This window comes from Lathyrus oleraceus, chromosome 4 (assembly GCF_024323335.1).
Source record: "Lathyrus oleraceus cultivar Zhongwan6 chromosome 4, CAAS_Psat_ZW6_1.0, whole genome shotgun sequence".
NCBI classification, from domain to species: Eukaryota; Viridiplantae; Streptophyta; class Magnoliopsida; order Fabales; family Fabaceae; genus Lathyrus; species Lathyrus oleraceus.
In genome coordinates, this window is record NC_066582.1 from 48,265,356 (window position 1) to 48,281,026 (window position 15,671).

General features: G+C 30.6%; 1 protein-coding gene across 1 annotated transcript; it reads right to left on the reverse strand.

Annotated features, from left to right (window-relative positions):
* Positions 1–2,732: 2,732 nt before the first annotated feature.
* Positions 2,733–4,901, reverse strand: LOC127073167 (probable WRKY transcription factor 48). Its single transcript, XM_051014289.1, has 3 exons — positions 4,253–4,901; positions 3,850–3,993; positions 2,733–3,639 (listed from the first exon to the last, which is right to left on the reverse strand). Exons 1-3 carry the CDS (start codon positions 4,807–4,809, stop codon positions 2,877–2,879), a joined length of 1,464 nt encoding a protein of 487 aa, XP_050870246.1. The 5' UTR covers positions 4,810–4,901; the 3' UTR covers positions 2,733–2,876.
* Between the last annotated feature and the right edge of the window lie 10,770 nt (positions 4,902–15,671).

Consider the following 15,671-nt stretch of genomic DNA (forward strand, 5'->3'; position numbering starts at 1 on the left):
TTTTTTAGCTTGCAGCCCACACAAGTGGTTCTATAAATAGAACTCTTGCGCAGAAGCATTTTACTTGATGAAATTTTATTTCTCTCTCTCTCTCTCTCACACACACACACACACATACACACACACACACACTCTCACTCACACACACACACATACACACACACACGCGCGCACACGCACACACTCACTCAAAGCCTTCATTCGTAGCAGCTAGCACTAAGACTGAAGGAATCCGTTTGTGTCACCATTCAACGCTCGTGATCAGTCCTTAGATCTGCATCAAAGGTTTCAATCGCCATAAGAGGTAAAGATTTCTATCACTGATCATGCTCATTCGTAAGGATCACTAAAGGAAAAGTTTTAATTACTGATGTGTTTTGGATCACAATTTTTCTTCAGTTGTATGGTTAGCAACTTGTTGGTATGTGTGTGTTTAAAAAGAAACTGTATATTAATCAAAGGCGAGGTGTGCAAAGTAGACAAAATAATGTTTTTCATAAAGTTGATGTCATGGATATGGAGTGCAATAGGGTCAAAATCTAATGTAAATTATAACTTTTGTGAGTGGTTTGTAGCTCCTCTAGATTTCCTTAAACTTAGTTGATCATGTTGTAATGTCTCAAACTAAATTGCACACCTTGTAATGGACAAGAGTATCCTTTATATTTATTTATTTTTGAAATCATGTATCTTTTGCAATCAACTGCATAGACTAAGTCCTCAAGTCCGGGCGAACCGCAATAGACGATAAAGCTCTCTCTCAAGTGATTTAACATTGTTGCGTGCCCGAAACTAGGTTCGAGACCAAGACCTTTAGTTAAATTAAAATAACATATCATCCAAGTGATATTGAGTATCCCTTATACTCTATTTAATGAATTTTACATATATAATCCAAGTGCTCATGGGTACCCTTTTACTCTATTTAATGAATTTTACTTATATATATTAAAAAGGTTTAAATAGTCTTTTGGTCCCTATAATTTAGTGAATTTTTTATTTTGGTCCATGTAATTATTTTTTGTGTGAGTCAATATATCTTACTTTTGTGTTGATTTTAGTCCCTAAAAGTAAAATCCACAGAAAACCTACGGATTTTAACTTCAAGGACTAAAAAAAAAAGATATAGGGACTAAGACTAAAAAAAATTACAGGGACCAAAATCAAAAACTCGCTAACTTACAGGGACCAATAAACTATTTTATCCTTTAAAAAGTTGATAATTTTTATGAAAAAAGGTTAATTCTAAAGTGTTAAAGCGTTGAATGCAAATTTTTTCAAAATATACTAGTAAAGTGTTGATTTATTTTATTTAATATAGAGATCAAATACATCAACATTTAATGACTCAAGTATCTCTCTTAAAAAGAATAAGAAGTAATATTTAAAAGGAAAATGTCTATCTATATTCAAAGAGTATAAATTAAGAAATTCAATATAAAAAATTTATTTCGTAAATTGTGCATTGATTTTTTTTAATAATTTATATTTGTTTCTTTGAACACAACTCTTTTATTTTTAGTATTTTTTTACATCAACTTAATATTTAAAAAAAAAAACAATTAGACCAACATAGTAAATTAAAGGGAAAAAAAACTAGGAGACCACGGATCTATTTCAAAATCAAAAGAAGTATTCAACAATATCCCTTATAAAGACTTCGAATGCAATCACTTTTTATATTTATATCCTCCAACCAAAATCATAAGCAAGATGATATTTTTGAAAACTTAATATTATTGTTTGGTAAGTGAAGTACATCATATGCTCAAAACCATTTTAAAGAAAAAACTTAAATATTTTCAAAGTTTTGTACAAGAGAGATAATTTATTAAAAAATTAAAAATTATAGACAAGTCAGACTCCATATCCCCAAATAACTTAATGAAAAATTATCATATAACAAGTTGGTAAGTGAAAAATATGGAGTAGACCCTTTACTATGGTAGATCTTATTGGACACCATATGTCCTAGAGAAAGCAACAAAAACTACACTAAACTAGAGGTCTAATATAGGGAATAGCTTCTACTACTATTACTCTTTCTATGTTATATATAAGATATGAAGAAATATCTATATGTCTTGGCAATTCACTATCTCGTTAGATCATATATAAAAATCTAAACGGTACACCCTCTGGTCATTACTATAAACAACAACAAAACTTTTTAGATTCATTAAATAAATTATGTATCCGGTTATTATTATATATCAGATACATCAATTATTTAATGAATCCAAAAAAAATTGTTGCTTATAATAATGACGATAGGATGTCATACTAAAGTTATCATGTTGCTAACTTTTTTCATACCTCATGTATTGTGTCATGTAATGGGGAAATTATAACACTTTTTTATACAATGTTTTCATCTTTTGTAATCAATCAACTTACGTGTTCTTGTCTTTCTTTTCCACTTAAAGTTTCTATAGAGTTGGAAAAGAAGACATTGTAACAATTAAGGTAAAAAACCCTAACTCTAAAAACAATCCAACCATGGAGAAAGAGTTTAATGTGGATGATGTGACAAAAAAGAAGATAAAAATACTAGTTTTAGAAAGGGAAAATTACCGAAAGGTAAGAAAAATCTAGTTATAAACTGAGAATAAATAACACCATAGAAGGAAACTAACAAGAAAAATTAAAAGCAACATAATCATTATAATCTAATAATCAGGGTATAATTATTAAATAAAGGAAACTCTAATTATAAATAAGACTCGTAGAGTTTTCCACCATCATCATCATGATATAAGTTTCATTATCTTAAATTATTGGCTACCGGATATTAATTAATATACAAGTCAAATGAAATTAATTAATACCATAAATAAGTATATTTAAAATAACATGAAACATAAGAATCATCGTCTTCATCTTCCTGATCCAGCTCCTGCTCCAGCTTCAGCCCAAGCTCCTCTCGTCTCCCTTGGCATGATCATGTCCTGAAGAAGTCCATCGTTGTTTATCAAATTATCTGTCAACATTGAAAAATTGCATCCACCTATATTTTGAAGGAATTCACCAAATAATGTCGAAGAGTTGAAGAAATTGCCAGCAGAGTTAACAACATTCAAAGGTGGAGAATTTTCAGCAGCAACAGGGTTAACAACATTCAGAGGTGAAAAATTGTCTGCAGCAACAATGTTAACAACATTCAAAGGTGGAAAGTTGTTAGCAGGGTTAACAACATTCAAAGTTGGAGAATTATTAGTAGTAGAAGAGTGAACAACATTCAAAGGTGGAAAGTTGTTAACATAGTTAACAATGTTTAAAGTTGGAAGGACGTTGAAGGATTTATTATAACCATTATTGTATGGCAATGGAGGAAATACAGGTTGTTGGGGAATCACAATCTGATTCGAGTTCTGAAACTGTTGTGGTTGTGACTGCTGCGACATTGGAAGTTCGTTTCCAGCAAAACCAACAGCATTAGCTTTGATTTTGCGGTGGATTTTATGGACACCATCAACAATAGCATCATGTATGATTTCAAGGTGTGCAGCATGAGTCACCTTTGGAGCTAGGTGGGTGTGGTTGCCTTCATAAGAGGTTAGCAGCATGGAAGGCTCGGGCCCAAAAAGCTCTATGTGCTTCTTCACTTCACAACCAGGGGTGGTGCAACGGTAATAGCTCCTGTTTTACATATCACCAAATAAAATAAAAATAAGTGTAATTTCAATTCAACAATATAATCACTACTATATTTATAACGTTGCATATAATCTAAAAAAACAAAATACTTAATTTACTTTTCAACTAGTCTTTGATTTGATCTGGGTGCAAGTTTCTGCAAAACTTATTTGCAGAAATTTGCACCCAGATCTACGATGGATTTGATGATACCTGGGAAAATGGCTATTTTTGACATGCTTTTGGCCATACTTGCGCCACCTATAACCATCATTCAAGTGACCAAGTTCGGTTTGTGTCTTGAAAATAACTCTATTCGGTTTTTGCTTCTTCTTGTCTGTCTTCTTTGGTTTCACCCTACCACACACAAACGAATTTAAAACAAATATATATATATATATATATATATATATATATATATATATATATATATATATATATATATATATATATATATATATATATATATATATTCCTCAATTTTCTCTTTGACTGTAACTACCTGATTCCTTTTCTTTTAATTATTTTTATTTTTTTATATGAATAATAGTTTTTATTTTGAATTAATAAAATAAATAAATAAATAAATAATTCAAAAATATTTTAATTAACTCACGGTGGTTTGTTAGTCTGATTTTGATCATTTCGATTCTCCACCGCTACGATTCGAAGATCTCCACCGTGATCCTCAGCTTCAGCTTCTTTTCCTTCAACAAATTCACGTCCATCTTCATTCTCAGCTCTTGCAACAACCGATTTGTTAGCAACAACACCAGCCTCATTCGGTGATGAAGTATTCGAAGAGGAACCCGAAGCAGGAATCGCCGCATTATTTTTCATAACCTCAGACGTCGCAGCGAGGGATAGAACCGGCAAAGGAGGCATCTGCATGTCAGTTTGGGTGACAGCAGGTAGTGATTCTGACGTGTCGGTTTCAAAGTTGAAGTCTGAGAACCAAGAAGTGTTGAAATCATCTGAGCTTAACATGTCCATGTCACCATCAAAAGAAACATCATTTTGATCATGATGATCAGATAATGATGGTGGTGGAAACATGTCAACTAAGCTGCATGATGGTAAAGCAGGTGAGAAAGGGAAATCGATTATGTAACTTTCCTGGATATTGTTGTTTGGAATCTCATCATAAAATGATGATGATGAAGAACTCGCCATGATTATCACTTAGACTTTCTCTCTCTATCTCTCTCTATATCTAGAGATTATATGTTGTGACTTGTGTCAGTGGTATATAACCTTAGCATATATTGCCCAGTTCTCTCTCTCTCTCTCTCTCTCTCTCTCTCTCTCTCTCTCTCTCTCTCTCTCTCTCTCTCTCTCTCTCTCTCTCTCTCTCTCTCTCTCTCTCTCTCTCTCTCTCTCTCTCTCTCTCTCTCCTTTTTATTTAATGAAATGTACTTTTTTTGAAAAATTAATAGAATATGATTTATTTAAGTTTTAAAAAAAGTGAGGCTTTTTATTAACTTCACATGATAAATGAGTAGATGACAAAGGATAGAGATAAGAAAAAGGATATTTTGGGGATTTTACTAAATTAAAATTGTATTCCCTAAGTTGTATTTAAGTTTGACGTATCCTTTTACGTTACATGTTTCAGTTTCATTTTTTTTTAGTTTATCAGTATTATTTTTACTCCATTAGTTTTCATAAAAAACATTATATTTAACTAAATAATTCTAGGTGTTTGCAGTCCAATTTTGGCAGTTTTGACGCTAAAAGTCATTCAAACTGAAAATGCACGATTCAATTTAGTTTAGTTGCTTTTTAGAAATAAAATTAAAACAAAACAAATCAAACCAAAATAATGTAATTTGGGTTGGTTCGGCAAGTTTTGTTTAGCTGGTTTAATTTTTATATAATTTAAATTGAGTCATACTTAAATGTGGCTTAGAGGTAAAGACTTGGGTCTTGAGTGTGTTACTCTCAAGGTCTCTGTTTCGAATCCTACTAGGTGAAAAATTTCTTATCAAAAAAAAAATTACCGTCTTTGAGGGCGTGCAAGACGTGCTATCGCACAAGCTCCAAAATTTAAAATATTTAAATTATGATTAAAAATGGTCTTATAAAATAATTGTCACAATTAAACAAGGACAAATTAGGGTCCGTATTTGATTTTTCACACTTAAACTATAATTAACTTAAACATGACCTTCGAAAATTAAGATGACTCTGCATACAGAGGACAACATAACTTTAAATTTAATCATTCATATATTATTAAATAACAAGTAACAATGTCTAGAAAAGGCATGACAACGGGGAGGATCGGATACGGTTTTTATCTCCCCCAAACCCAAACCTGAATTCCCAAACAATCCTCATTCTCCATTCCAAACCCATTGATGGTAGAGAATTAAAATTTAAACTCGTCTCAAACGGGTTCAGGTTGAGTTCGTGTATCACCATCACGCCACCATTTATTTAGTGAAATCAATTTTTTAATAGAGATATTTATTTTTTTCAAAACTAAAATACATTACAAATAATAAAATAATAAAATCTTAAAAAATTTCCAACATATATTTCAAATATTTTAAATAATAAATACAAATCAAAATATTAAAACATTAATCACATATTTAATATTCTAAATTACCAAAATTAAATAATAAAAATACATAATCATATAAGTCGAGCCGGTTCGGGAATGGGTTAGGGGTGGTTGTTAGTGTCTCCATTACCCGACCAGTCTCCGTATTTTGTAATTATGGAAAATCAAAATCAAAATCCAAACCCAAACTCAATCAAAACGGATTTTTACCGTCAAATTCGGAGTGGGTTTTGGTGAATACCCGTCGGTAAGAGTTATGTTGTCATGCCTAGTCAAGAATGTAAGAGGTGTGGTAAAAGAGAAGATGAAAATGAAAAAAAAAACATAATAAATGAGAGATTAAAGAAGAAGAATCGAGGAGTACATTGCAAAGAAAATGAGAAGAATATACAATACTTCTAAGAGAGACTAAACAAGGCTGAAACTAAAACACTAAGTGTGACGAAGAGAAAATCATTCGTAATCGTAAGACTAAGGCAAAATGGATTTGGGTTTGGGTTGGACGTGGATTAAGTGAAGTTTGAGTTGTAACATAACGTGAGTTGATTTAATTTGATTAAATTCATAAAATACAAACTACAAACTGAATTGAATCGTGCAATTTTTTTTTAAATGACTCAAAGACATTCGAATCAAACACAATTTTCAATTTGGTTTGGTTTGATGACGATTTTCTATTATACCGGTTCGATTTTAATCACTCCTAAACGATTCGAATTATATATATATATATATATATATATATATATATATATATATATATATAAACCTTTCCATTCTTAGAAAAATATTCACTGATTTTGAGGTTAAAAATTAAAAATTTATACAATAATTTTGGTGTTTACCTCGGCTGGATGGAGACATCTTCAATAAATAATATTTAAATTTATTTAAATTTTAAAGTTTATTTATTTGGATAAAGGCTAACTCATGAACTTTTTTTTATAAAAAAAAAAAGACTTTTTGCGTTTTAATTAATTAATTTTTATTATTTATTTATATATTACCATTATAATAAGTGTAGTGAGAAACAATAACATCGAATTATAAGGATTATATCGACTAAATGGATTTTTTTTATTCATGTAATATTTCATTAAAAATCAATTGGAGTTATAGTGAAAATATTATATATATATATATATATATATATATATATATATATATATATATATATATATATATATATATATATATATATATATATATATATATATATATATATATATATATATATATATATATATATATATATATTTTGATGAATTCAACTGGAAAATGTTCCCACCGACCAAAAATTATCACAATATTTTTTTGTGTGATGACATTAATTAGAAAGATGATAGAAATGAACAATCCAACGTTCATAATCTAGAAACTTAAAATAAATAAATGAATTATGAAAAAGCTCAAATGAATTCTAAAAATTAATTAATGCAAAAATTTAATAATAATATATAATATATTTAAGGTTAATGTATAATGGTGTTATAATTTTTAAAAAGATTGATTTTATAATAAAAATAAAAGATAATCATTGTCTAATTACCAGTTATTTTTATAACATCTTAATTATATGTATATAAATAGTTATTCACAAAAAATTGTCATCTGACCTATTAAAAAAATTATACTTGAATATTTACTTTTATTTTACCGTGCATGGATCAATGTGATTTAGGCAAATCAATTTTGATAAATAAAAATATACAAATAAATTCTACAAATTAACATAATTTATCATTATTTCGACCAATTTAATTTGCTATAAAACATAATTTTTTTAAAACAAAATGGTAATAATCATCGGAAAATATCATTCACAATGGTCTCTGGTTCAAATTTAAAATAAAATATTTTACTTAATTGCTTTTTTAATTATTTAATTGTTTATTGGTGTATGAAAGGAGTTATAGATTTGTTAGAGGTGAGAGTTTGGGAAACATGTAGGTTAGGGAGGTTTTCAACCTCTACCAGTAATAACCGGTTTTGAGATTGAATTTGCATTTACAGCAAAAAGAAAACCATGGGTGGGTCCTACTTGATGCGGTTATTTGACTGTTAACGATTGAGTGTGGAAGGGGGAGTGTATACGTGACATTGAGAGTAAAACGTTTTTTTTCTTTTTTTTCTTTCTTTTCTTTTTTTTTAATTTCTCTTCTTACCAAATTTACCCTTTACTTTCTTCAATTTATTTTTGTGTAATGTTTCTTTTGTCTTATTTATAAAAAAAAAAGGCATCTTCTCGGAAAACGTGTATCAATTTCATACTCTAGTGAAAAGTAAATGGAAAATACACTATTAAAGCACTCATTTTATACGACACTCAATTTTATTTTATAAACTTTTTTTTTTAGTTTTAATATATAGTGACGTAGTTCTTTGATCTATTTATATCAGGAAGATTATAAATTTTTATTCAAATAACCACATTTTAAAAATAAATTTTCATTCTAATCATATTTCTCACAAATTTCTCAAACTAACTCACTTTTAAATAAATAATAATATTGGAATGCAGAGATGATGACAAACGAATTGACGACTTCATGTAAAATCAAGATTTGGTTATGCATTTATATATTGAGTTTTTTATGATAACAATGTTGTAATTGTGTGAGAATAATTTTTTATCCTAATGGTTTGTTATTGTGTAACTTTAACAGACAGTTCTGATTCTGAGTATATGACATGCAACGTCATCAGTTTCTGAACATTGTGTTCCAAATTCCGCTTCTACGCTAAGCATGAGTAATTCTGAAAGATATCAAGTTGTTGTTGCAATGTTCTTTCTGCTTCTTTGCTGATTCACTCCTGAGAAGTAGAGAAGTTAGGTTGTTGCTGCAACGTTCTCTCCACTTCTACTTCTGGACGTGACTATGACCATCAAGCTTATGAAGAATGGCAAGCTTATGAAGAATGACAATCTTCCGAAGTTTTGTTACTAAACTGAAGATTTCGAAGTCTTGATGAAATTTTGGACTTTTTCCCTATTCAAAGCGGTGACCTACATTTATGGGGTAATCAAAGCAGGGGAGGATAAATCTCCTCCAACTAAAATTGGCGCAGGCTCATAACTTGCCGCACAATCATGTCCCACGTCCTCGTCAGAAAGAAGAGCGTCAGAGGAAGACTCATTGGAGGAAGTTTCTCTATCTAGAGAACCACAAGAAAACCTCTCCAATTCAGAGTTGTCAAATACAACTATAACAATTAGAACTAAATGATTGTTAACGAGACAATGACAATATGAACTAGAAGACATTTCTGCCCTACCTATATGGGAATAATCGCTACTCCTAAAATTTCTAAACAAACTTATGGAATTGTCATTTGTATTAGCCATGGCAAAGTAAATAGTGGAAATCATGAAACAAACTCAATGTAAGTACCTAGAAGGAATAGAATCTGGCAAAGAAGGTAGAGTTTAAGTGCAAAATGGAATTCTTTTTTGGGGGAAGGAAAACACTCAAAGAAATGCTCTAGAAGAAAAGAGGAAATTAATTTTGCAAATAGAAACTTACTTTCAGGAATGACAAATGTTTTCCCAAAATTCATGAGACCTTTATATAGAGAGAGGATGGCAAACAAAAAACTAGATCAATGGGAAATAAATATTTACAAATCAACAACCAAATTTCACCTTGGAAGTACAAACATACTAAATTGCACTTGAATGCTCTACGGGAAAGCATATTTCCTTAAACAACGAGCCTAAAACCATGCGCTCAAAACCTGGCTTGAAGTTTCAATGATGAGAAATACATTTAAAGCGCTTGTTCCCTACTACCTCTATAACTACTATATGACCTTCCTTGTTTTCACTATGATCTAACACTATAGCCAAATGTCATCCATGACTTCAAAATAATTATTGGCTAGTAAACAGCCGACAAGCCTTGGGGGCAAGTGTTGTGTGTAAGCCAAAGGTCAAATACGGTATCCCAACCTTGCTTGACCCAATCGAAATTATCTAATGTATATAGCCAGCACACCATAGATTCAAAAGACTTCCAATTTGGATCAAGGTTAATGACCCTATCTGAGGATCAAAACCTTTTAAGGTGGACAACTGTTGGTTTGAACATAGATATTTTGTATAATTTATGGATGATGAATGGAATTCAATAAAGATAGAAGGAAGAAAAGCTTATGTAATTAAGGAAAAATTAAAGATGCTTATCAATAGGTTAAGGTGGTAGAATAGAGAAGTATTTCTATGGATTGATTTGAAGGTATGAGAAGCAATGAAAGAGTTGAATGAACTTGATGGGTTGTTAAGAGCTAGTACTGAGGACATGATCTCAAATATAGTAGAAAAAAGAGGGGTGACAACAAGTAAGATGTAGATGAATCTTCAACGTAAAGAGATCTTTATTAGATATAAGTCAAGGATGACGTGGATTAAGGAGGGGGACTTGAGCACTAGGTTTTTTCACAATGTTATGAGGTCAAGGAATATGAAGAATTTTATAGCACCTATCAATACAATTAAGGGCATGGTGGAACAATTGAAAGAGGTAAATAATTAACTAAACACTATTTTGAAGGGAGACTATAAGAAACATATTTTCAAAGACCTGTCATTGAAGGGGTTAAGTTGAAATGTATCTCAATCGTGGATATGGAAAAGCTGGAAGATCCATTCTCATTTGAGGCTAGGCATGAGAGAGTGCTTGATGAAGATTTAAGATCTGCATTGAGAGGATTGTGGATGACAAAGGTTCCATCTTTGGATAGAGATTAACGCTAGATAGATTTCCTAGTAGATAATAGTCGAATGAAGAGGAATTATACAGAACAACAGAGACTTGATATGTATTTTCAGTTTTCAGGAAGAAGAAACATTAACACACCTAATATTCCAATGTCTTGTAACCAAAATGTGTGAAAGGCTGTGGAGGAGTGGATTGGTCTGACAATATAGATGAATTGGTCGAGTCGGGAGAGTCTCAACCATCATATAAGAAAATTAAAGTGGAAGATATAGGATAAGTATGGTGTTGTTGTTGGTGTAATCCTTAGAGGGCAACACTTTTTGTACTTGTATATAATTACTTATTAATAATAAAAGTCCTTTTCTTTATTATGTTTATTTAATAAAGTCCCTAGAATAGCTAGTCTGTTTAATGTATCAAGTGTGACTTGATCATGAGATCCCATTAAACATAAGGACATTATTCTTAAAGTATATGTAGTCGAGCTTTGTTGTGAAGTGACATAACATTAAAGCATTAAAACTATTATGTATATAGACTGATGATCACATCTCATTGATCATGGATAAGGAGTTATCCAGTCTTAAACATAGGTATGAATATTATGAGTAATGTTTCTACTGGATTGACCCGCTATGAGAATACTAAATAGAATGCAATAAAAAATGTCATAAGTTATTCTTATGGTGATTGTGGTGTATACCACCCTTCGACCTGAAACTACTATAGACCCTAGATGTAGAGTCGAGTGCTTTATTGCTGATCAAACATTGTCCTTAAATGGATGACCATAAAGACAGTTGATGGGTACTCCACGAAGCATGATGAGGGACATGAGTGACCTAGATGGAATTTTCCTATCATGTATAACAGGATAAATGTCTAAGGGCCCAATATTGAACTGGACAAGGATGATACGGTTTATGTCTTGTGTTCAATATAGACATAAGGGCAAAACGGGTAATTGTACACATCAGTATTATCACAAAAGGGGATTTGTCAGATCAGATGACATTTTCGTGTCTTGGGTAGCAGTGATGTATTGCTAGATACTGCTCACTATTTATTATGTTAAATATTTGATTTAATATAATTGTCAATGTCGCGAAAATCTATAGGGTCACACACAAAAGGACAGATTGATGAGAGATAAAGTAAATAAGAAACACCGTAAGGTACAGTGCACTTAAGTGAATTGTAGAACATCGTAAGGTACAATGCACTTAAGTAGAATATGAAATTTGGTAAGGTGTCACGTGCTTAAGGAATTTTTGGTATGCCATAAGATATGGGCCACATACACTTAAGTGGGTTTTTTTAGCTTGCAGCCCATACAAGTGGTTCAATAAATAGAACCCTTTCGCAGAAGAATTTTACTTGATGAAATTTGGTCTCTCTCTCTCTCTCTCAAAGTCTTCATTTGTAGCAGTTAGCACTGAGACTGAAGGAATTCGTTTGTGTCACCATTCAACGCTCGTGATCACTCTTTAGATTTGCATCAAAGGTTTCAAACGCCACAAGAGGTAACAATTTCTATCACTGATCATGCCCATTCGTAAGGATCACTAAATAAAAGGTTTTATTTTTCTTATGCGTTTTAGATCGCAATTTTCCTTCAGTTGTATGGTTAGCAACTTGTTGGTATGTGTGTGTTTAAAAAGAAATTGTATATTATTCAAAGGCGATGTGTCCAAAGTAGAGAAAATAATGTTTTTTATAAAGCTGATGTCATGGATATGGAGTGCAATAGGGTCAAAATCCAATGTAAATTGTAATTTTTGTGAGTGGTTTGTAGCTCCTCTAGATTTCCTTAAACTTAGTTGATCACGTTGTAATGTCTCAAACTAAATTGCACACCTTGTAATAGACAAGAGTGTCCTTTATATTTATTTTTTAGAAATCAGGTATCTTTTGTGATTAACTGTAGAGACTAATTCCTCGAGTCCGGACGAACCACAATAGACAATAAAGCTCTATCTCAAGTTATTTAACATTATTGTGTACCCGAAACTAGGTTTGAGACCAAGACCTCTAGTTAAATTAAAAGAACATATCATCCAAGTGCTCTTGAGTATCTCTTATACTCTATTTAATGAATTTGACTTATATAATCCAAGTGCTCATGGGTACCCTTATACTCTATTTAATGAATTTTACTTATATATATTAAAAAAGGCTTAAATAGTCTTTTGGTCTCTATAATTTAGTGAGTTTTTGATTTTGGTCCATGTAATTATTTTTTATGATTCCATATATCTCACTTTTGTGTTGATTTTAGTCCCTAAAAATAAAATTCGCAGGAAAGTTTGAAGGAAAATCCACAGAAAACCTGCGAATTTTAACTTCAGGGACTAAAACGAACAAAAAAAAAAGAGATATAGGGACTAAGACCAAAAGAAAAATTACAGGGACCAAAATCAAAAACCCGCTAACTTACAGGGACCAATAAACTATTTTCTCCTTTAAAAAATTGATAATTTTTATGAAAAAATATTAATTCTAAAGTGTTAAAGCGTTGAATGTAAAATTTTTCAAAATATACCGGTAAAGTGTTGATTTATTTTATTTAATATAGAGATCAAATACATTAACATTTATTGACTCATGTGTCTATGTTAAAAAGAATAAGAAGTAATATTTAAAAGGAAAATGTCTATCTATATTTAAAGAGTATAAATTAAGAAATTCAATATAAAAAATTTATTTCGTAAATTGTGCATTGATTTTTTTTAATAATTTATATTTGTTTCTTTTAACACAACTCTTTTATTTTTAGTATTTTTTTACTTCTTAACTTATGTACTAAAATAAATTAACATCAACTTAATATTTAAAAAAAAACTAGACTAACATAGTAAATTAAAGGAAGTATTCAACAATACCACTTCTAAAGACTTCGAATATAATCACTTTTTATCTTTATATCCTCCAACCAAAATCATAAGCAAGTTGATATTTTTGAAAACTTAATTTTATTGTTTGGTAAGTGAAGTAACATCATATGCTCAAAACCATTTTAAAGAAAAAACTTAATTATCTTCAAAGTTTTGCACAAGAGAGATAATTTATTAAAAAATATAGGCAAGTCAGATCCCCATATCCCCCAAAAACTTAATGAAAAATGATCATATAACAAATTGGTAAGTGAAAAATATGATGGAGTAGACCCTTTACTGTGATAGATCTTATTGGGCACCATATGCCCTGGAGAAAGCAACAAAAACTACACTAAACTAGAGGTATAATATAGGGAATAACTTCTACTACCATTACTATTTCTATGATATATATAAGACATGAAGAAATATCTATATGTCTTGGCAATTCAATATCTCATTAAATCATATATCTTTTGTCATGCTCTTCCTACTTTCCATTTAGGTAATACACATCATGATTGAATGGTAGAAACCCATATTTGTATATAGCTTATAGAGTAAGATGGTGAGAAAAAAGCCATCATATATAAAAATCTAAACGGTACACCCTCCGGTCATTATTATAAACAACAACAAAACTTTTTAGATTCATTAAATAAATGATGTATCCGATCATTATTATATATCAGATACATCAATTATTTAATAAATCCAAAGAAAACTTTATTGCTTATCATAGTGACGAGAGGATGTCCTACTAAAGTTATGATATTGCTAACTTTTTTCATACCTCATGTATTGTGTCATGTAATGGGGAAATTATAACACTCTTTTCATACAATGCTTTCATCTCTTGTAATCAATCAACTTATGTGTTCATGTCTTTCTTTTCCACTTCAAATTTCTATAGAGTTGGAAAAGAAGACATTGTAACAATTAAGGTAAAAAAACCCTAACCCTAAAAACAAACCAACCATGGAGAAAGAGTTTAATGTGGATGATGTGACAAAAAAGAAGATAAAAATACTAGTTTTAGAAAGGAAAAATCACCAAAAGGTAAGAAAAATCTAGTTATAAACTGAGAATAAATAACACCATAGAAGGAAATTAACAAGAAAAAACTAAAAACAACATAATCATCATAATCTAATAATTAGGGTATAATTATTAAATAAAGGAAACTCTAATTATAAATAAGACTTATAGAGTTTTCCACCATCATCATCATGATATAAGTTTCAGTATCTTAAATTATTGGCTAGCGGATATTAATTAATATACAAGTCAAATGAAATTAATTAATACCATAAATAAGTATCTTTAAAATAACATGAAACATAAGAATCATCATCTTCATCTTTCTGTTCCAGCTCCAGCTCCAGCTTCAGCCCAAGCTCCTCTCGTCTCCCTTGGCATGATCATGTCCTGAAGAAGTCCATCCTTGCTTATCAAATTATCTGTCAACATTGAAAAATTGCATCCACCTATATTTTGATGAAATTCACCAAATGATGTCGAAGAGTTGAAGAAATTGCCAGCAGAACTAACAACATTTAAAGGTGGAGAATTTTCAGCAGCAACAGGATTAACAACATCCAGAGGTGGAAAATTGTCTGCAGCAGCAGTGTTAACAACATTCAAAGGTGGAAAGTTGTTAGTAGGGTTAACAACATTCAAAGTTGGAGAATTGTTAGCAGCAGAAGAATGAACAACATTCAAAGGTAGACAATTGTTAGCATAGTTAACAATGTTTGAAGTTGGAGGGACGTTGAAGGAGCTATTATAACTATTATTGTATGGCAATTGAGGAAATGCAGGTTGATGGGGAATCATAATCTGATTCGGGTTCTAGAACTGTTGTGGTTGCAA

What these genes read in the sequence shown, in the direction of transcription:
- LOC127073167 (XM_051014289.1), bottom strand. Translation starts at nt 4,809, where the DNA reads ATGGCGAGTTCTTCATCATCATCATTTTATGATGAGATTCCAAACAAC. An exon ending in AATCAGACTAACAAACCACC is followed by an intron (nt 3,994 to 4,252) that starts GTGAGTTAATTA and finishes TGTGTGTGGTAG; the next exon opens with GGTGAAACCAAAGAAGACAG. An exon ending in AAAAATAGCCATTTTCCCAG is followed by an intron (nt 3,640 to 3,849) that starts GTATCATCAAAT and finishes TATGTAAAACAG; the next exon opens with GAGCTATTACCGTTGCACCA.